This window comes from Epinephelus lanceolatus, chromosome 18 (assembly GCF_041903045.1).
Source record: "Epinephelus lanceolatus isolate andai-2023 chromosome 18, ASM4190304v1, whole genome shotgun sequence".
NCBI lineage: Eukaryota > Metazoa > Chordata > Actinopteri > Perciformes > Serranidae > Epinephelus > Epinephelus lanceolatus.
Genome location: NC_135751.1, coordinates 7,129,400 through 7,153,420, shown reverse-complemented (window position 1 = coordinate 7,153,420; position 24,021 = coordinate 7,129,400). Strand labels below are relative to the sequence as shown.

Here is a 24,021-nt window from a genome sequence, read left to right as displayed (position 1 = left end):
ACAAAAGAACAGTTAAAATTTGTGTAGTAGAGGTTGAAATAGCCTTAGTTTTGGTTCCTAATATAGGTCCAAAAACACTCTAACACATCCCATAACGCAACCCAACAATATCTTTTGTTAGACCCTCCTTTCTAGTAAATGCACACTTCTTTCCAATGCCACATTTCCAATTTCTAACCCACACTTTTCTTAGAAATTATTGGGCTCCATACCCAAACTAAGGGTGTTTTCTAACCTGTGTAGTTTAGTCCAGACACTCGTTTTCCCTCTTAGTGCGATTGGTTGAACACAGCAATTGTACATGGGTAAATTAGCTTTAGAGACCAGGCTGTAAACATGTTTATCACTGCTGTTAAATTGGGCATTTTAACATGGGGGTCTATGGGGAGTGACTTGCTTCTGGGGCCAGCCTCAAGTGGCCATTAGAGGAACTGCAGGTTTTGGCACTTCTGCATTGACCTCAGTTTTTAGCCCTGGAGATCACTTTTCCCTTTTTTTTTTTTTTTTTTTTAAAAGTTTGAGCTAAATGGCTCCCATAGACAAATTTGCATTTCCTAGGATAGAGAAACATGACCTGCCCTACTCTGTCAGAGTAAGCCAATGAGAGGCAGAGGAAGACATTCTTACCCTAACCCTAACCGTTCGCACTTCTCTTACCTTAACCTAACCAATCCAACCAACAACGGCATTGAGTACTAGCCAATCAGAGGGAGAGTAGGGTGGGTGATGCCTTCGCTATCCTACGAAACGCAAATTCACCTCCCGTAGCTAGGTGAGCTTTGCATTCTGGGATACGAATGAGTGAAATTACATGTTCTTAGCAACTGGCTAGCGAAGGAATGAAAGTCTGCACTGGACCAGCAACCAAGTACATTGTTTTCCCAGTATCTGTGCAGATAATAGTTTCCTCCAGACATTTTGTAATGATGTTTGTGTAAATCCAACAGTTTACCAATTCATTCAGAGCCAACCAATGATAAGTTTGAAAACATCCCAAGATTTTTCGTGTGATGTCACTTGTCTTCTTAGACTTGACAAATCTCCTCCAGAGCCACAGAAGATATTATAATGACTTGGTGGTGCTCAACAGGACTACAAAAATTGAGTTTCGCATGTAAAATTGGTGGATTGCCTTTTTGGAGAAAGTATGACTGTAATGTCAGGGAATGCAAAAAGATGAGGAAATTTCAAAACAGCTGTGAGGGAACTCACAGCATTTCAGACCACCATGACCTCTTAGTACTGCTGAGTCTTCCAGCCCTGAGTGAACATATTAGTGTTCCACACAACAACACAGTTCGGAGGATAACTTTGGGACAAGAACCAGAAAAATACTCAGTAAGTACTAGTAAATAATTCTAATAAGAAACAATCACATTCATTCAATGAGAAGTTCAAGTCAGTGGTATGAGATGCAACACACATCAGTCAGTCAGTCAGTCAGTCAGCTGGGAATATTGTTATCTGTTGGGGTTTGATTTGCTCCTTCAGCTAACCATGCAATACTTGAAACTGAAGGACTGGATGATAAATATAATTATATATAAAAATAAAAACCTTCCTAGGATGTCCCTTACACTTGTGTGGTTAGTTTGGGTCTGACTGGTCTCCAGACAATGGACAGGATTAGAAAGGTCTGTAGTTCCAGAAACTGGAGAAGACAGATATCTGTGGAGATGGAACGACAGGGAGGCTTAGTTAGATTTATACACAATTACACATGCAAAGTTAATTATCTAACAATCAAATGGTCAAAGCTTGCATACACCTGTCTAGTCATATACTGCTTTTCAAGCTAATGGTAGCCCTCAAATAGTCACTTCCTCAGTAGCCATTTCTACGTCAGACAGAAGCTTTGACAGTCAGCAGATCCCTGGACATCGGGAACAGAATCAAATATCTAAGAACTGTAATGGAGAGCGACCCTGAAGCTGCGTTAACTGATTTTTTTTGGCCACTTAGAGGCAGCAAAACAAGCTGACATATTATCACCTTATAAAGTCACCTGTTTAAGTCATACAGTACCAATAGTAGGGGTGGAAATTACCAGAGGATCCACGATACGGTATCATGATACTTAAGTCACGATACAATATTACTGCGATCTTAAATATGTTGTGATATGCTGAATATTGCGATAAAATGTATTGCAATACATTTCCTTTTTTTCAACTGTTAAGTGTGTCCTCAAAGGAAAACTTTGTCATTATCTCTTTTATTTAATAAGATAAAGTTTTAAGTCTGTTCATCTCACTTTAGCCATTTTGTTTGCAGCAGCAAAATGTATCTAGTGGACTGAAAAACCAGGCAACCTAAGGTTTGATCTGTTTTTGCCATAACAGTAATTTACATAATAAAAAATCTATACTTGGCACTGTGTGACGATACGATATTGCCACACAAACATATAGCAAAACTATGCTGTATCGATGTTTTCCCCACCTCTAACCAGTAGTATTTCTTTAAAATGCTATTAGTGTTCACCTGATGAATCTAAGTCTAGTATTCACTCTCTTCTTTGGTCTCCACCAACTCTTGGGAAAATATGTGGCTAAGAATCTTTAGGAATATTATTGTATGTTACTGTCATTTTACAAGTACACTCCAGGAGTGCCACTTCTGGTCAGTGCAATTAATGCAAGTAATAAGACAAATTAAAGACAGACGACAAGCACTCATTTAATAAATATGAAATTAAAAGAAATACTATAAAAAGGATAGATATGCATAAAAAGGATGGAGTTTGGACTTAAAAACATGTGTATTGCTCTTAAAAACACAGTATATCGCATTTAAATGATATACAGAATAACAGTCCAATCAGAATAAAAATGCCTCATGAAGGAATTTTCAATCAGGTTGAGTGGTGGCGTAAACCTTTGATAATCTGTTCACTAGGAAAACACTGGTAATTAATAACCATGTAAACATTGATCTGATTATTGCTCTCTGGTTGGAACTACTATGTATTACTTCTGCACGTTAGTGCTAGTGCTGCGCTCTCATAAGAGTGCTCTGACTGATAATAAATGTATTCTTTGATTTGATTTAATGAGTAGCCTGATGTGGCATTGTTACGGGCTAAATTGTGGAGTTGCTGGACACAACAACCATCTATCACAACCAGCAGCAGTTGCCTGCACATGAGATGTTTGACATCAGTAAATTGTAGTATCTACATACAGTCTACATGTGAGGTGTTTAAGGGACACTTGTAATTTGTAGCTATGAAAATAACCTGGGTTACACTTAAGATTACTTACTACTGACTTAATACCACCTAATGCAAGTCAAAAAGTTACACTGGGGCATAAATGCCCATCTTTTTCAGGATGGATATCGTTAGGATTTAATCGATACCACTACTCTCATCAATACTCCTTATCAGTTTGTTTCTTCATCGATACTCTTATAGGTTGTTTTTCATTACTAAAGAATTGCTTTTAAAGGGCCACTGTGTAAAATGGGTTGAAAACCGTTGAAAACAGTGACATCAGTGGTCAAATTCTAGATTGCAGGGCTCAGTCGCTCACCCTGCCCGTCGGGTAAATGACGGTGGCCTGGTAGGGACAAAAAGCCTTGCGCAGACATGAGTTTTTCAGGAGTAGGTCTATCTATCTATCTATCTATCTATCTATCTATCTATCTATCGAGCTCAGCTGTTTATTTAGCCTAGCACTATCTCCGGACTACAGTAGCTGCAATGGACGACTTTGAACGCGATTTTGAAGAGTTTCTTGTAGCAGACACAGACCCAGAGCCATACCTATTTGAGCCGGAGCATACAGATGAGCAACTTGGATACTGAGCGGGCGAGAAGAGAGGCTGAATCCTCCGCTCCCATTTTGCTGCACAGAATGGGATTCAGTGCTACTGCTGCCATCGCTGGGGAGATATATCATCAGGAGGAAAAGCGCCGCAGAGAGTGCATCACAAGGAGTGAAGTTGCGTCTTCTTTTCCTCGCAGATGACGGTTCGGGTTCATTCTCTCCTGCTGCGTGGTAAGTGTGGTCCATTCGCAAACTTTATAACTAAAAAAACCTTTCACTACTCTCTATCGACAAACTATTAACACTCTCTACTGTTTCCTCCTCCTTCTTCCTTCCTTCCGCTGTCTTCGTTGGTTCATTTATCCACGCGAAACACGTTCTCTGGCTGGCTGGATTGTCCGCTTGGTCTGCCGTACATACATGGCGGCGCAAGATGGCGACCTCTCTAAAGCAAGGCCCTTGCTATATATATATATATATATAAAAGCATAATTATAAGGCTACGAAAACCAAACGAATTTTATTTTATAGCGATTATACACTTATAAACATATTAATGGGTAGAATATTCAGATTCAGATTCAGATTTGACAATAAACCATGCCAAATATTACACACTGGCCCTTTAAAGAATATTATTTAAAAAAGTATAAATTAAGAACAGGATTATATTCTAAATATAACTAAATGTCGTTTCAAGAGCCCCTAATTCACTTTCACAACTCTTTAGTTAATATAAAACTATTGATTAGGGCAGCAAGTTGTGTTACTTTAGGATTCATCAAGTTAAAAAATGTATGTTCAGAGTCATCTTTCAAGAGACACCCACCTTGTCCTTGAGCTGCTGACAGAGCTGCAGTGAGATGGTGAAGAATACCAGCGTATCATTGAGCCAAGGCACCACACACTCTACCTTGTGAACGTGGCTCACCTCAAAGCGGTTGTTGTTGAGCTCGCTGTGGAAGGAAAAGTGTTCACAGCAGACAGCAAAGATTAAAGAAACCTTAAAGATACACTGGCTAAATGTGGTACACTGCCTGATAGAGCCCTGCAAGTGGCATAATTGGCAAAATTGTGCTTACTGTTACTAACCCTAAGTTAATGGTTAAACAAGTAAAAGATAAACTGAGTTTTCAACATTTTAAAACGATTAGTGTGTTATTTTTGTTTTGTACAATTTTAGAGTCAAAAAAAGGGAAGGAGCACCATACAAAAGTTTAGGCACTCCAAGACATTTGAGCTCTCAGACAACTTTTACCAGGGTCTCTCAAACAAGAACTGAAAGACTCTTAGCTGGTTACAAGAAGCTGTGATACTTGCCAAAGGGGGCGCTACCATGCACGGTGCCCAAACTTTTGCTTCTGGCCCTTTTCCTTTTTGGTTATTTTGAAACTGTAAAATCTTTAAATTAATAAGTAATCTTGCTTAAAATATTGATGAAATGTGTCTTTGTGCCTTTTGAAGGTAAGTTAATCTCCTACTTACCTAACTACAAGCAGTAAACGAAATTTTGACAGGGAGGGCCCAAGCTTTTGCATGCCACTGTATTTCTTCATTTTTTTTTCATTAACTATATATTGATATTTTTTAATGTGTTCACTGTGTATGATTAACTTAAATCTGTTTATGTATAGTCTGTGACTATGGAAGGAGAGAAAGAGGGAAAGAAAGAAAGAAAGAAAGAAAGAAAGAAAGAAGACTTACAACATGGCTCCAGGGTTGTGTAACACTGAGCTTCCAGCTGGTTTGAAATTCTGAAGAAGGTGAGAGATAGAACATGACACATCAGTTACATGATGCTGTGTGAGGCTTCAGACACTGTTGCTGAGCCACAGCTTCTAACCTTGGTGGTGTTGGGAGGCAGCACATGAAGCTGGTAGACAGTCAGGCACAGTTTGCTTAGGTTGATGTAGAAGTTCACCATCACATCCCCAGGCATGGGAGGAGTGAACATTTTCTGGGGATTGAAGGAGACAAACAGAGACAGTAAACAGAGAAGGAAGAGGAACATGGAATAACACTATCAGACCTCATGATAAATTAACCCACATTGTCTTTGTGTGTGTGATGTACTTTGTCCAGAGTGCACTGACGAGTTTATTTTTCAACTATAAATTGTTCCCCCTCACTAAAACTATATGGACAAGCTAATGTTTCACCCATGTGTGATAGGTGAACATGTGATTAATGAGCATCAAAGGGAAACCTTGCCAATTTTCAACCAGGTCTGGGTCACAGAGGTGTGGGAATGTGCGTAGATGAACAGTGTTTGGCTTTCCTCCGTGCCTGCAGCGCTGCCCCTGCCATGAGCAAACATGTGACTGACGACACAAAGTGCATCATTTCATCAATGCCAAGTTTCCGTCACTTGGAGGAATTTGACAGGTGGACAGGCGGGGAGTTTGCGCATCTGCACTCACTCCCCACACCTTGGTGACACAGACCTGGTTGGAAATAAGCAAAGTTTCCCTTTAAACTGCTGCAGTACACTCTTCTGGTTTCAGCCTTTCTCCCAGATGTTAGAACCTGGCTGCAGGGACTCGCTCCCATTCAGACACTAGAGCACCGGCTAGGTCCAACACTGATGTTGGGTAATCAGAGGCCTGTACTTCGAAGCTGGATTTTGAGAAAGCAAGGGTTTTTATGAAGTTTGTTCACTTTTTCACAGTGGAAACAGTTCACAACCTGTTAATACCCTGACCACTGAGCAATCAGATCACTGGAAAAAATGATCTGTGGACAAAAGTCCTGAGTGACAAGTAAAAACAAATTGACTTAACAAGGGCAGCATCTATGCACTCGACACAGTGGGTGGTGGTACATGTACCTTTAAACCTGGTTTGCAAGCTGCCAATAAACACAGAGAAGAATAAGAACAACAACTGCAGCACTCTGTCTAAAGGGCAAAGCATGATGCAGTGTCGACGTCTTTACAGTTCCAGAGGAAGACAACAAGACTGTGCCAAGGGTCTAATCTCTGACTGCACGACATCCCACCAGCTCAACAAACTTCCTGCAGCTGTTAAACAGGTTAGACAGAGCTCTGAAGGACCGTCTCCAGAGTGTTAGCACAGGCTAATTAACAGCAGCAGCTTACATCCAACACCAAGGTTTTAAAAGGCCCGACTCTGTTGTTAAACTTATTAATAACCGCCATGTGATACTACACTTATTTATATCCTCACCTGGCAACGCAGTCTGGAGCCCATCACTCTCTCTAGCTGCGTGCGTGTGTGTGTGTGTGAGACACAGCTGCTTGTTTGTCTGGGTTAATTGTTAATGTGTGAGGTGAATCAATAGTACATCGCTAATCTATTTGGTAGCTGTAGGCGATTCTATCCAGGGACGGTGAGACAGCGCCTGGATAGAATTTATAAAAATGCAGCGTGACAATATAAACTTTTCATACATCAGATGTAACGCGGACTTGCTGATGCCAACCCATTCATATGAGTCAGCTGTCTCTGTTTGTCTCTGTTAGTAGAGACTCCACTCTGCAGTGTAGTTTATACACTTCACTGATACACCAGAGACTTACACAGTAACACTGGGCTTCATCATTTCCCTCTCTCTTACCATTAACTATACATTTAATACTGATTAAAAGTAATTTTGCTTTCACATCCTTTATTTATTATATTCACCTGTAGTGTAGGGTTATATTGGGGCAGGGGCATTGGGGGTAGGCCATTTGACAATACCCCAGAAAACCTCCCTTTTTTTCACAGCCTAATGTTGGCAGATATGGAAGAGTGATGGTGATGTTGGTTTGATTTGGTTAGGTCAGGACTATGGAATATTAAATCATCCATACTTTCTCACTACATCTCAGCCTTTCTTACCCTCAGGTGTACATAAACTACAGATTATAAACTTCTTTTTAAAATTCAAAAAAATGTAAAAAAAAAAAAAGTCCACATCTGTGCATCCCTTCTTTACACATATTTCGTAATACCTATACAAATTTTTAGCCTTGGCTTACTTTTAAGATTTGGAAATTATTTCTAGTCTTCTCTGTTGTAAAATTATAGACTTAAGTTTACATTTCACTTTGATAAATGGAACTTTTTGCTGTCCCTGAAGCATAACTTTCCCACAGATAATTATTATCACTGTTTCATCTCATATAACGTAAAGCTGGCTACATCATTAATGGTTCTGATGATGTCGATTGTAATCAACAACCTCTTTCACACCCACTTGTGGCTGGATAGGAAACCCCAAAGTCAACTTCTTCAGTAACCAGAAATTCTTATCAAATATATTTGTTTTTGTAACAACTTTGTCAAAAAATATTGGCTGGTATCTACTTCATTATCAGATTTTATCAGAACACTTTCTGCCCCAAAGATCCATTGTTAGTCATACTCTGGTCCTCAGTGTGTTAAAGCAGTGTGTATCCTAAAGCAGTGTGTTAAAGCAGTGTGTGTATCCTATGTCCTGTACCATCAGACCACTGGTGGCCAGCTCGGGCAGCGTCATGGAGGCCGGCGTAGTGAGGCGGTTTCGTGCTCTTGTCAGCTGGAGCATCACTGCATCCATGAGCTATGCCAGAAATAGAAACATGAAGCTGGTATCAATGACACAGTAAGCTACTGCGATGACATCCATGTTCAGCTCTGTACTAAAAGGAACAGGGCATGGATGCCATGAAGAGACAGGACCTACCTTATTAACCTCAGCCCCTGTCTTGAAGTGGTAGCTCTCATCACGGCTGCTCAGGAGCTGTAGGGCCTGGTTCACATGGTTCCTGGCATCCTGAATCTGATGGATGAATAAAGACAAGAGAACGGTGGCACTGTGAGAAGGATGAGTAAGGCAGAATTAAGTACAATTTGCATAAAAAAATTAACATTTTATATTTACAGCCAAGACAAGAAGGCAAGCCAGACATATTAGACATCAGACATCAGCGTTGGCATTTCTATGGAAACCCAGTATTCATGTTAAAAGGATAGTCCGGATTTTCAAAAAATTCAGTCCATTTTCAAAAAAGGGGTCCCTGTATGACCAAAATAAGAGCTTCATCCACGAACTCAGCGTAAAGTCAAACATGTTCTCAGTGGGTGTTGGCCTGGTGTGTCCTTCATGGACAGGATCTTGAGGCGCAGCTGGGGGGAGGAAAGGATCCAGTTTGGGGATTTCAGAATTGCATCTCTGCTTTTTGCAGATGATGTGGTTCTGTTGGCTTCAACACACCGTGACCGTGATAGGTGGTTTGGCACAGCATCTGCAGGGATGCAGGCACTACAGCAGATCATCATGGTGAAGAGGGAGCCAAGCTGGAAGGCAAAGCTTTCAATTTACTGGTTCATCTATGTCCCAACCTTCACCTATGGCCATGAGCTTTGGGTAGTGACCAAAAGAATGAGATCACGGATACAAGCGGCCGAAATGAGTTGCTTGGCCTGCTGCCTCTGTGACCTGGCCCCGGATAAGTGGATAAAAATAGACGGATGGATGGATGGTTGTATGGGGTACTTGTCTATAGTCAGTGTATTACATACAGTAGATGGCAGTGGGCACACCCCCAGTTTGGAGAATGTACTGCTGTGAAGAGGTCAGCAACAAAACATATTTTGGCCACAATATCAGTCTAAGTGTTAGCTTACGCTATCACGTGCACGAGCCTCTCATACATGACTAGATACGCACTTCCTCCTGCACAGTGATATGATTGGTGGGTACGGTTCAGCCGAAAATAGTTCCAAGAAATTATCTGCTTTGTGGGCTTCAACAAACAAAATAGGCTGTAAAATCAAATGCAACTTTCAATGGAGAATTATTATTTTAAAGTAAGATTTTAGCAAAAACAACACATTGTAGGTAGGGGTGTAACGATCAATCGATCTGGATCAATATACCAATTCTTTGATCAACACTCCAGTATCGTTGATGCAAAGTTAAAACATCAATCTGAATCGTCATCTTTAAGATACAATTTTATTTTAATAGTTGTGTCACTGTCAAACAGCGGCAGCCAGATGCCAAGATGCCAAGAAGCCAAGAGAAAGACGATGAGGATAACGATATTTACTCAGGAATAAATCAGCAGTGTGGCAATACTGTTGTTTTCAGAGAAAAAAGGGGTCAACAGACAGAGCACATACCGTACATAGACAATGCCCTTATGAGAAAAAAAAAAAAGATTTAAAATTACCTGCCTGGATGGGCATCTCTCTATGCTATCGTCTCACTAGAGCAACATTAGCTGCTATGTTTTAACAATGTCGGGCTGAAAAATGTGCATGCAGGCTGAAATTCAAACTTGCTGTTCTGTTGGGAGATGACTTAGAAGTGACTTAAACCAAAAGTGACTGAGAAAAAGTATACATAATACATGCAATTTATTAACTTATGAACGGAGGAAAGTCTACTAGCCGCTAGGCTAATTTATGCAATGTAAACATGCTGAGCTAATAATGGGTGACTAGCAAAGATAGCTATTATATCTATGAACCCTGACAGTTACAATAACTGAGCTGAATTTGATATTTCTGTTAAATGATGTTGCTGTTAATCCATGTTTTATGGCTGTTGGAAGAAGTTTGCCTTCAGGGTTTTAAGCCAGATAGACCTGAGGTTTTATAAAAGAGAATGGTTTGAGTTCAAATTAAAACATTTCTTCCAGAAACGACTTTCTGGAAGAAAGCCCTGAAGGTTAATTTATCCCATGAGCTGTTTTATGTGTGTTAGTGAAGTCAGTATAAAGTAAATTTTGCCAAAAGCATTAAACAAAGGGGTGGCAGCCTCTTCTGTAATCAGTTATGTTAAATGGGCAGATGATATTGTCTCATATCAATCGCAGGCCCCTGAATCGCATCGTATCGAAATCATATTGTGGCAGACTTTGTAATATTGACAAATATTGTACCGTTGTCCAAAGAACTGACATGATACTGTATCATGATGAAACCAATGATTTATACATTTTAATCTTTATATAGTTTTACACTGTCAAATGTTCATAGTAGTAGACAAAAAGTGGAAAAACTCCTTATGGGTGGAAAAAAACTGACAACCCTCATAGCTACAGCCAAACCTCACTGTTATGCCTCCATTGTTCTGGAAGCATTACATACTAACACACTGTACCTGCTGCAGTTTCCACTGCTTGTCCTCTCTGAACTGAAAGTGCAACACTTGGCTGCTCTTTGCAACCTTCAGGTTTATGTCCTGTTAAAAAAAGCAAAACATTATCAAGGGACAGATTTATGGTAAATGAGTGTTTCAGCTTCTCATAAGGAGAACACAGCCTCAGTGAGAACTAGACAAACTCACCGCCTGAGTCAGAGCCTCTCCTTGCAGAGTCAGCACCCCTTTCACTTGATCCATGCTGCAAAACAACACATCACATTTGTATTACACATCGCCAAAACAACAATAGCTAAAAACAGATAATGGCAAGGGAAGTTTATAGTGTGTGAGGGAGGGCACCCACTCTGAAAGATTACAACATGAAGGAAATGACAAACCCAGTCATTCACAGAGCATCTGACAGCCACTTCCCCTACAGGAAAGCATTGTTATGTAACAGACATGACCTCCTGATAACGCTACTGACTAGCTAACCATTGTATTTTATACATTAAGGCCACAGTAAGACCAATACAGTTGCATCTCAAAAATTAAAATATCATGGAAAAGTTCTATTTTCTATTATTTAATTTACATAGGAAAACTTTCATATATGCTAGATTCATTACACATAAAGTGAAATATTTCAAACCTTTTTCTTGTTTTAATTTTGATGATTATGGCTGGCAGCACATGAAAATCAAAAATCCAGTTTCTCAAAAGTTTAGAATATTACATAAAACCAATCAAAAAAAGGATTTATAATACAAAAGTGTCGACCCTCTGAAAAGTACGTTCATTTATGCACTCAACACTTGGTCGGGACTCCTTTTGCACAAATTACTGCATCAATGCGGCATGGAGATGATCAGCCTGTGGCACTGCTGAGGGGTCATGGAAGCCCATGTTGCCTTGGTAGCTGCCTTCAGCTCATCTGTATTGTTGGGTCTGGTGTCTCATCTTCCTCTTGGCAATAACGCATAGATTGTCTGTAGGGTTTAGGTCAGGCGAGTTAGCTGGCTAATCAAGCACAGTAACACCATGGTCAGCAAGCCAGTTACTAGTAGTTTTGGTACTGTGGCCAGGTGTCAAGTCCTACTGGAAAAGGAAATCAGCATCTCCATAAAGCTTGTCAGCAGACGGAAGCACGACGTGGTCTCTAATCTCATGGTAGACGGCTGCGTTGACTTAAGACTTGATAAAACACAGTGGACCAACACCACCAGATGACATGGCACTCAGAATCATCACTGACTGTGGAAACTTCACACTGGACATCAAGAAACATAAGCCCCACTGCCAGATTTTCCGCAAATGTTGGACCGTTTTGCCGGCAAGCTGCAAGCGTTTAGATACACAGAGCCGGATTGGCGAGTTGATCTGAGGTGCCCAATTTTCCACCTCGTGGGGTAGTCATATTGGCGGAACCCTTTTAGTTTAAAAACAGGGAGGCGGCCTCCTGCAACGGGAGGGGCTGTTGAAGACTTGTGAGAGGAGCTGTTGATGACGCCGCACGTGCAAGCCACTGGCAGTGGATAAACAGGAAGCAGCTGATAACAGGAATGAGCAGCTAGTAGCAAGAGGGAAACGCAAACCTGACAGACACTGTAAAGATGAGAAACTGGGGAGACAAGGAATTGCGCGCCCTCCTTGCCCTTGCAAATGAAGAGGCCATTAACCGTCAGATGACGGGGACGGTGAAGAGCAGGCCAACTTATTAGAGAATTGCGGAAGGTCTGACTAGCTGCGGCTTCCCTCCCACATCACTGTTTACGTCACACGCTGAGCTACACGTTTTGTTACTTGCTCACGCCCCCCATTGCCCTGGAAAAGGTGCATTCTGTATAAACAAAAGTAGGAAGGCAGCATTTTGCCGCACTCCCTGATTTTGTTTTTATACTGCCAATTCTGAAAAATGACTGATTGGGCTTTCCATTGCACAATTCCTATCTAAAAAGGGCTATGGATCTGCGCCTCCCTACTCCTCCTCTATACTCTGGAACCTTGATTTCCAAATGAAATACAAAATATATATTTATCTGAAAAGAAGACCTCGGGCCACTGAGCAACGGTCCAGTTCTTTTTTTCCTTAGCCCAGGTAAGATACTTCTGACATTGTCTCTGGTTCAGAAGTGGCTTGACACTACCAATACAACTCTTGTAGCTCCTTTCCTGGACACGTTTGTGCGTGGTGGCTCTTGAGCCTTAGTCCATTCCTTATAAAGCTCCCCCAAGTTCTTGAATCGGCTTTGCTTGACAACCCTCTAAAGGCTATGGTCACCCCTGTTGCTTGTGCACCTTTTCCTACCATACTTTTCCCTTCCAGTCAGCTTTTCATGAATATGCTTTGATACAGCACTATGCGAACAGCCAGCCCTTTCAGCAATGGCCTTCTGTGGCTTACCACAGTCAGTGAGTGTCTTCTGGATAAGTGTTAAGTCAGCAGTCATACGCATGATTGTGATTCTGTGTACTGAACCAGACTGAGAGCTTAAAGGCTCAGGAAACCTTTGCAGGTGTTTCAGTTTGTGTGAATCTGGAGTTCATACAATTTTCACTTTATGAAATAACTGACGTGAAATTTTAAACCTTTTCACATTATTCTATTTTTTTGAGATGTACCTGTACACCATAAAGAGCTACACTTATACAGTTACACTTATAATAAAATAATCAAAGGTGGAGTATTACGTTGAGCTGCCGAGGATGAAGTTTTCCTGTTTGAGCTGACTCTCCAGGCCTGGCGTCGGCATGGAGAAACGTCTAGATGCCTCCTGTTGATGGCAGAGCAAACTTACTATTAGATTGGATTACCAATTCTACAGACTGAATGTTTCTAATCTATAATTCTTTAAACCAATTACAACTGTTTAACACCTACTGACAATTGACTGGGTCAATGCAATATCATTTATCAATTTCCTCTGGTTTTTTTTTGAAGAAAGAGTTCTTCAAAGGTTCTTTGAGTTTCCTTGATATCCTAAGAACTCTCTTTGGAGCAAAGACTTCTTTCAGGATTTTTGAAAGTGTGGGTGCTAAAAGTATCTCACTCTCAAATATTCAAATGTTTCCCATGTACCAAATGGTACTTTTAAAGTGTAGGTGTATCTGGAATCCCCTTAATCATTTAGTTTTTATGCCACACAATATCACATGGTCTGCTGAAATTCTTTTGGTCTTCCAGGTACCCAGTACTTGGCATTTTGTATTCCCCCTTGTAATGCCTCCTTTGATAAGTATCACAGCTTCTAAATGTTTTTTTGTAGCCAGCTAAGAGTCTTTTTTTTGTTTGGGGGAGATTATTGGGCCATATAGCATGCACTGTTCTTCTGAGGTCTATTACAGATTATTTATGATGTTAACATCGGGGGACTGTGAAGGCCATGGCAAAACCTTATGCTTGCGCCTCTTGAGGTAGTCCATTGTGGATTTCAAGGTGTATTTGGGATCATTGTCCTGTTATAGCAAGCAATCTTACCTGAATCCATTCTGTCCTCTACCCATGAAATGTTCCCCATGCCACTGACTGTAACACAAGCTCAAAGAACTATCGAACTACCACCATGTTTAACATTTGAACAGGTGTTCTTTTAATGAAATTCTGCACCCTTTTTTCTCCAAACATACCTTTGCTTATTGCGTCCAGAAAGTTCTATTTTAACTTCATCAGTCCACAGGACTTGTTTCCAAAAAGATCAGGCTTGTTTCAATGTTACTTTGCAAAGTTGTGAAGCTGAATTTGCAGTGAGGACACAGGAAAGGTTTTCTTCTGATGACGCTTCCATGAAAGTCATATTTGTACAGGTTTCACTGCATAGTAGAACAGTGCACCACTACTCCAGAGTCTGATTAATCTTCCTGCAGGTATTTTGCAGTCAAACAAGGTTTCAGAAGTCAGAGTATTTATAAAGCTTTGAAATTTGCATCACTTGGTCTTTCCTAACCATGATTGTGAACAAACCATAGCCCTAACAAGCTAATTATGGTCTGAGACCCTGATAAAACTTGTCTGAGAGCTCAAACGTTTTAGGGTGCCTAAACTTTTGCATGGTGCTCCTTTTCTTTTTTCCACTCTAAAATTGTACAAAACAAAAATAATACTCTTATCTTGCTTACCTTGTTGAAAAGCATGTTTCACTTTAACTTCATGCCTTTTGGAAATCAGTTCATCTTCCACTTACTTAACTACTCACAGTAAATGAAATTTTGATCAGGGGTGCCCAAACTTTTGCATGCCACTATATCATAGAAGGGTTCTCTGTATAATCTCTCAAAGGGGGTTCTGCATCGAACCTGACACAAATGGTTCATCTATACCCATTTTCCATCCAATTAGCTCTGGTTCTTGAACTGTTTTCATTCACAAGTTTTGGAACTTTGTTGCTATCTAACCAACTGGCACGTTTCTATCAGTTTTGCATGGAACCATTGTAATTGAGGACATGTTATCAATGGAGGACGAACATTTATTAACTATGAACATTTGTCCTGTTAGTACGTATATTTATTTTTACCCAAAAAACATGCATGGACCAACTATATCAATGAGACCACTGCACCCTCTTTTTTGTCTAGAGATTTCTTACTTCTCCATCCTCTCTTTCCAACCTGTAAAATATGACACACCCACTGACCTGCTATTTTTCAGTTTCAGGTAAGAACCAACTTTTGGGGTTCTGAACCAATTTATTTTCTGTCAAAATGGTATGAGTGGTTCAAAATCATGTGCGAGAACTGTAACGGAACCAGTTCCATGTTGGTGGAAAAGGGACAAGAGTGTTTTGGGTGGAACCATTACAGAAGGGTCCTCTGTAGAGCCTGGCATTGAGGGTTCTGTGTCAAACCTTTTTCAGATGGCTCTAGGTATATCCCTTTATGTTGGGTTCTGAGTAGAACCCACTGACTGTATAAATGGACATGACAACTCCCCAAAAGTAAAGCCAAAACATCTGGCTTGCCCTCTGGTGGTTGGCTAAACTATAGATCATAAACCCCACTCCTTCCATATTAGAGGATTGGGTATGGGCCAAACTAAAATGTATAATAATACTAATAATAATACTTCTTATCATGCTGCTGTTCCTTTAAGTGTTTGTTTTTCTGATAAGGTTTGGTTTCTGATTAGTTATTTGGGTGCTTGATGTCATGATTGAAAGCTCAAGATCAGTGGCGCTGCTCGGAATTGGTCAGGTGTATTGGCAGAAACTCCATATTGCGGAAATCACTACTGCACAGACTCTGGCTTCAAATGATGTCACCAGTGGTGTAGTGGTAGTTGATGAGGTGGGTGTACTACTCGGTAGATAGGTAGGTTACTGATGAGGAAGTAGGCATACTCTCCTATATATTACAATGGCTTTTTAGCTGATAGGTGGGTATACTGTAACTGGATAGAAAAAGAAGTGGGTATACCCTGTGTACCTGAGTATACCCTCCACTACACCACTGGATGTCACCAGTGCAAGATGGCAGCAGCTGTATCTGGGATATTTTGGCTTAATTTTTGTACAGTGGGAGGAAGTGGAGATATGTTGTCCATCTTTGTATACAGTCTAATGGTAGAACCCTCCAAAAGGGTTCAAGGTGGCACCTTTATAAAAGATTTTACCAGGAACCAAACAAAGTTCTCCTATGGGGACAAGCCAAAGAACCCTATATGGTTTTAATAAGTGCATTTATTTCTAAGAGTGTATGATGATGATAAGCTCATCATCTTTTTGTTATAAATGTTAAGTCTTCAAGCCTCAGACTTAATAAGGACCTACAGATGATATTATACTACTGTTTTCAAAGGCTGAGTTGTACTAACCATTACAAATAAATCTTCACGTGTAGAATTGGCAGAATGACCCTTTAATAGTGTGATATAGATTTCAGTCCTAAATACAGCATATACATGAAGGCTTAACTTTTACCTTGAGGACATCCTGGAGCTGCTTTAAGACAGCATGCACCTCTTCTTTAAGCAGCCAGTTGAACTCCTCCTCCTACCAAAAGGTTTCAATAAACATTAAACTCGTACAGGAAAATGAGGTGAGACAATAAGCAACATTAATTACAATACATCAGTGGACAACTTCCGTTCTTCCTTTTCTATGTTGTCTCTGTAGTCAACTCTAAAAGTCCTCTGTCTTTATCAAAGGCAGTTGAGGGCTAAAAGTACCTGAGAGTCTACCTGGACAACAGAGTGAACTGGGCTTGTAACACTGAGACCAAGAAGACTCAGAGCTGACTGCACTCTCTGAGGTTCTAGTTGTTCAACATGTGCAGTAGCATGCTGAAGACATATAACTCAGGAAGGCTTTCTGATGAGCTCATCCTGGGGCTGGATGAATACAGGAGCAGCTACAGACTGACACCACCAAGATGTTCCACTGAACACCACAAGAGATCTTTCTTTAGTCTGTACGCCATCTCCCTCACTGCTGGACATGGACATTAACACTATTATGCAATGTTATCATAAGGTCAAAACTCAACCGTGGGATTGTATGAGGTACTTAACCATAGTCACTGTATTACCAGTAGTAAATGTCAGTCAGCACACCCCCAGTTTGGAAACTGGACAGACAGGAGTCTGACATGGAAGCTAAGCAATGTACTGCTGCGAATGTGAAAGCTAAAAACTTGTGAAAAGAAGAATGTTGTAATGACATTTCAAAATAATGAGGTTAGTTTTAACTATGTAAAGGAATATTTCACAATCATGTCGTTAGACATTTCACCTTCTTAAGTCTTAAATATTACTTTTATTGAGCACTTTGGGTCTTCGTGAGTTAATGTACTTTGATGTCATGTAACACTTGGGATCTAGCATTTTTCCAGCCTATTTACTTTAAGTCATGTCATGTCAGCTTTTGATCACTAATAACCATTTTCCAAGGCATAACATAATGCTTTTGATGGCTCACTGGGATTTTCAGTGCTACTCAGCAGCCACTGGTCTTTATTTAGTCACGTCATTACAGTAGAACATTTCAGATTTCAGAGGCTTAGCTTGGAATGTATCCACCACAGTTGATCACAGTGATTATGTTTGATTATCACAGTCAAAGCCATAGTCATGAAGTCAACACTGGGAAGGACCAAATCTGCTGGGGGATCTGTCCCCCCACAAAAGAGATTCAAATTTTGAAATTTCGTTTCTTACTATATTACATTATTCATCATAAGCAAGCACAGCTATAGATTATACAAATATGCAAGAAATGAAACTACTGTCTACAAAATTACACATTCATTGCAACAAAAAAGACTGACACTGTACTCTGCCTGACAAATGACATTAATGGATAGTTCTGATTTTTTAAAGTGGGGCTGTACGTAGTCAGTGTATTACATGCATTAGATGTCAGACCCCAGTTTGGAAAAGCAGGTTGAAGTCTACGATCATGTTTAATAAACACAGTGATCATGTCCGATCGTCACAATGATCACGTTTGATCGTCACAGTGATCATGTAACAGTGATCATGTCATAGTGATCATGTTTGATCAACACAGTGATCATGTTGACTGTAGTTTTGTTAAAATTAGACTATTGTGTGCGATTTGCAGCAAATGGTAGGAAACAGGCAAACACAGGCCCTTAGGGCAAACAGTGACTGCACATACAGTGGACTTTGAATGAAAAGCATCGAGAAACTGAGTTCAGTTGGTAGTCGGTTACTTGATAAACTGTTACGGTCATTTCATGGTAACTAGTTCATCCGCTATTCCCAAGTGTTATCATACAACAGGCCCATTGTCACATCATCACAGAATGACTGTGACAGCGCGAGCCCTGGCTACAGCACCTGCATTGTAGCGCGCGGATGCTACTGCCCCTGTCCGCGACCAGCGACTACACAAACAGCTAACGTCACGTTACACACGTCCTGCTATAGCTACAGTCGTTTAAAGCATTAATTGCAAATGCCAACACGTTATGTTAACCGACGGGTCAGACAGTAAAGCAGCTAGCCGCACAGCCCAACAGCAGTGTGTTTTCCTGCCTGCTCTCAAATAGCTTACCAACACAGCTCTCTCCACTTGACTGGCAGCCGACATCTTGGGCAGCTCGGACAGAGATCTCTGCGGGTTGAGCATTTTGTGCAGAACACAACAGAACAGGTTCGTTTAACACGTTAACACACTGTCCTCGGCTCGGGATAAAGGGCTCTCACTACCTACTCGATTAGCAAGGATCTGCTGCCTTCACGTGCTGTCGGAAATAACGCAAGCGCTCACATGAACGACCCTGATCAGCGACAGATACATATTAAAAAATGTCCTTTTAGATCAAGATACAAGCTTATGTCGTATATAAATAGCAAGTAATGTTGTTTTTTAGCTATGTATGGTTTAGTCTTTGATTTCAAATATTCATTTTGCTGCACGTACAATTTCACCTCTTTATTCTGCCACAGGGGCAAACAGCAATCGCGTGCTGCTCGTCGTTTTAAGAAACATCCGAAATGAAATCATGTTGGTTGATGCATATTTTTAGTCATTCCGACCAAACCACTACAATTAAGGGAATGTGTTTTGCTTTTTACGAGAACCACGTAAATGCAGCATTAGGATGGTCACACATTCACTATTACTGTGGCCCCGCCCACTAGTCCTTATTTGGGAATACAATATCCGTCCCGCGTCACAAAGGTGACATGGAAAATGTAAACATACACTCTGATTACCACCTGAGACAGACCTGTTCTAATAGTGTTAAAGAGACCAGAAATACTCTGTAAACTATTCTGCCAGGAAAACTGTAACAGGCTACCTGTAGTCTAATGTCCTAAAATTCAAAATGTGAAAAAAAATGTGGATAAAACTATTTGTTCCAGGCTTTGAGGGCCCTGCCAATGCTGGGGCCCTGAGTACTTGGTTCCACTATTCCCCTAATTATAATGACCCCGGTCGTGGTTGATAATCTGTCAGCTGTCACAGACATGAAGTTAAAGGTCCAGTGTGTAGGATTTAGGGGGATACTTTGACAGAAATGGAATATAATATAATGAGAATGTTGTCTTTAGTGAATAATCACCTAAAAATAAGAATTGTTGCATTTTCAACACCTTAGAAAATATGCCTGTGTTCAAAGAAGAACTCTCATAAAATTAAAAACAGAGTAATTTGCCATATATGCCCCTCACAAACGCAAACCCATCTCCATCAAGTTTTATTCCTTTATTTTTAAGAATAATCAATAGCATCTACAGCAAAATGATATGCTTATTCTATAACTATACATCAACAATTCTATATATTGTTTGTTATATACAGATATGCAGTGATGATTGCTGTATGTATTGTTGATGTTATCCAATGTCAGGTCTCTGATCATATGACGAGACGACGTGTGCATGACAGTGTACACTGGGGCCCTTCGTAACTACCTTATGCCATTGGAATGAGACGTTTATCTACAGAGTGAGCAGGTCCTCGTCTACGGAGATCACCATGTTGCACGGCCATATTTCTACAGTAGCCCTGACTAGATAAACACTGGCTCTAGATAGGGACATTCGCATTTTTATGTTTTTGCATCAGCCACCAGAGTTAGAAGCCACTCCACAACAAGCAGTGTCAGGAAAACACTTTCTTTTTTAACATGAAACTGCTGTAATCAGTGGTTTTACCGGTTTAAATCACTCATTACATTTACATGCACAGTTAAGTGGAGCTATGGTTACGATTGGTGATGATATGCCCCCTTTCAGCTTGTTAGTATTGGACCTTTTTCCGGTTGACCTATTACATCACAGACCAACAATCAAAAGAAGCTAGCTATGCTTAGCTAGTGGCAAACTGGTACCATGATGGACAACTTTACAGCTCTGTACAGTTTGTTTGTCCTGTATGCTTTACTTTTTCTTTTGCTTCACTTCTTCTGTTACGCATTTATTTTATTTATGTATTTTAAAAGTTTGGTTTTATTTGGACTAACACAACAAATTGATTTTTCCTGTCATGTAAACGTACTGAGTGTGTCCCTTTGATTTGGAGTCAGAGACCTCTGCGGAAAATTCAGCTCCTGGTTAAAACCTCCTGAACAAAGAACAAAGAAAGAATTCTAACCGAGAAACACTTCAGCTGGTTGCCATCTGCAGTCCTTACTGCTTGACAACACTAAATCTCCCTGAATCTCACACACTGTTCTTATGATACCAATTTGATCACTGTCGATATTTTTTTATGACTAGTAGGCTACATTAAAATCAGGAGGTATTTCTAATGAACCTTTGTACTAAAAAGTGGATCTGTGACATTTTTACCACCACTGCAGGATTGTGTGTGCAAAGCTGTCAATTTACTGGTCCACCTACATTCCAAACCTCACCTATGGTCATTAGCTTTGGTTATTGACCAAAAGAATGAGGTCATGGATACAAGCAGCCGAAATGAGTTTCCTCCAAAGGGTGGCTGGGCTCCTTAGGGTAAGGAGCTCGGACATCGGGAGGGAGACCGGAGTAGAGCCACTACTCCTTCACGTTGAAAGGGGTCAGTTGAGGTGGTTCTGGCATCTGATCAGGATTCCTCCTGGGCGCCTCCCGTTAGAGGTGTTCCAGGCACATCTCACTGGTAGGATGCCCCGGGGCAGACCCATGGAGGGATTACATATTGTCTGGCCTGGGAACGCCTTGGGATCCCCCAGGAGGAGCTGGAAAGAGTTGCTGGGGAGAGGACCATCTGGAATACACCTTCAGATAAGCGGTTGATAATGGATGGATGGATGGATGGATGGATGAGTTTTAAAAGGGTGATAAAGTAAATTATAATTGCACTCCAGAAAAGCTGGGTACTTCAAAGAGATGTTGGTCAAAATCAAAGCAGCAGGGGGTAACATATCCTGACTTTTAGTCCTTAGTAGTAAATCCTTCATCTCCTTTGATGCAACTTGAAGGCATATTTCTTGAACCCTCCCTCCCCGCCTGGTAAATGGCAACATATTTTAAGCTCCACACCTCCAGTTTGTAACTCAGGCTGATGACATCATCAGGGTTATTTTCTCAGACTTGATGAGGACCCTCCAGTAGCATGATGTCCTTTGTGGCTCTGGAGGGTCCTCATCAAGTCTGAGGGTCCTCAGACTTGATGAGGACCCTCCAGAGACACAAAGGACATCATGCTACTGTCTTGACAGTAGCATGCCATGTGAAGTAAACCAATCTTCATGTAAAAAAAACAGTGGAAAGCTCATGGTCATGCAGGTGATGTAATGGGTGTACTGTAGGAACAGTGATGTGCGGCAGGATTTACGGCGTATCTTAAGTCTGCATTCCTCCAAACATATGAGTTCTTACCTTCATGTGAGAAGGCCTCACCTCAAAGTGGCTGGTGGAAAATAGAGCCTTTGTCCTTCTTCAGGGGCTGGATCCTTCAAAGTCCACAGTGCTAGGTCAAGTGCATCATAATGAGCTGCCAAGGCCTATCACACGCTGAAAAAGGAGAAGTGCTCACTCTCGCATGGATTTGAACAAATTTGTGATCAAAATCAGAGAAAGGTATCTATTGAGTGCATATGAAATTCTAAGATCTTCAACTTGTGAAAAATGGAAGCTAAAACGTAAGTGTTGGGTTTAAATTTTTCTTTAGGGTCAAAGTCCTGCACTTCAGCTTTAATGTAACAAAATGATAAACGGACTGCATTTATGCATCATTTTCTACCTTAATGGACAAAGTACTTTTCAATTTGCCTCTTATCCCCCCCCCCCCCTCTCTCTCTCTCTCTCTCACACCCACACCCACACACACACACCCCCACCCAAATACCGGGCAGGATTGATAATTACCAACTGTTCCTCCTGAGCCACAGCTGCCATTCTAACTTGATCAGTTATTAAACATGCACATGTCAGTAATCAGGAGAGGATTTATTAAACAGCACAAAAGTCTTGATATTTCCACATGTACACAAAATCATAAATATCCCCCAAAACCAAAGTTACACCCTCCTTCCTTTAACGGGATCCAAGTCATTTCAATGCGATAATAAGCCAGATTATACAAACCACATATTAATAAACCATTTACACTTGAACTGAACAATCTACATTATTAAGAAACAAAGATGTTAGACAGTTGTTCTGTAGAATCAAAACCAAAATGAGTCATTTTCAGTAATCCTGGTTATTGTAGATATAAAAGAAACCCTACACAACCTAATGTGCTATTTACATCTGTCTTCTAAAAACTGTTCTTTATACTAGAGTGTGGAAGGGGCAGCTAAATCAAAAACCTTTCGCATCATTTGTTAAGCAAACAGAAAGTCTTTCAAAACAGGATGCTGGATTCTTTACATGAAACATAATGATTCAGTTTTATGAGTAATGTATTAATTTACAGTTTACACTGATCTAAACCAAGGGCCTTAAAAAAAAAACACCATGAGCTCCTTTTTCCTGCAAGGAAGCCATTAAAATTTCTAATGGTGCACTCTTTCCTGCTTTCTCTAGATTCATGTCATACTGTATGGGTTATAGTGGAGGAACAGCAGGGCTTGCTTCTAGTTTGCTCGTTTTCTATCAGTCACATCTCGCATGGTGATGTGCTCCTTCTTATGAGGATAGAAATTTGCTGTCATATTTACCATCTCGATCCCTATTACTTCACCTACTTCCTGACACCATGTGGGATAGACACGAGCCCAAAAATAAAACCCACATTCCAAAAACGTATTCTGCAAATTTTCTAACAGACATCAGTAAGCTGTTATTTCACGCACCACTTTTAGCAGAATGAAGAGCGCTCTAACACCCAACAGATTGAAGCCTTCTTGTCTTCAGAAATCCGACAGATACAGTTTTAGTACTCAGCTGTTTTACCTTCTCGGGTATTGAACACCTCTGGTTGAGTATGCAACATATACATATGTTACATATGTTGGACAATGTCATTTGCAGCTGCACACTTGTGTAGAGTATGTGTAAGGCTACATAGTAGAGGTCTTCCCAGGGCCAAAATTCTGAGCCAAATCCAAAATGGACCCATAAAATCTACCCTAACAAGAAGAAATGTATTTAGAAAATGAATGTGGGTCAATGTGTTGATTCCAGAATAAACAGACACATAAACTGGAAAAGAGTGTTAGGTATGTGTCACTCTTCCTGCACCACACAGTTTATTCCAAATTTAACTATGTCCCAACTTTTAAGAGTGCACTTGGATCCACTTGGGTATTAGACTTACTG

The 24,021-nt window shown here is 40.5% G+C and overlaps 1 protein-coding gene across 1 annotated transcript; it reads right to left on the bottom strand.

The window, feature by feature from the left end:
* Window positions 1–476: 476 nt before the first annotated feature.
* rogdi (rogdi atypical leucine zipper) lies at window positions 477–19,044 on the bottom strand. Its single transcript, XM_033645187.2, has 11 exons — window positions 18,860–19,044; window positions 16,763–16,834; window positions 13,539–13,621; window positions 11,052–11,106; window positions 10,866–10,946; window positions 8,439–8,534; window positions 8,217–8,315; window positions 5,614–5,727; window positions 5,475–5,524; window positions 4,600–4,726; window positions 477–1,668 (listed from the first exon to the last, which is right to left on the bottom strand). Exons 1-11 carry the CDS (start codon window positions 18,932–18,934, stop codon window positions 1,627–1,629), a joined length of 894 nt encoding a protein of 297 aa, XP_033501078.1. The 5' UTR covers window positions 18,935–19,044; the 3' UTR covers window positions 477–1,626.
* Between the last annotated feature and the right edge of the window lie 4,977 nt (window positions 19,045–24,021).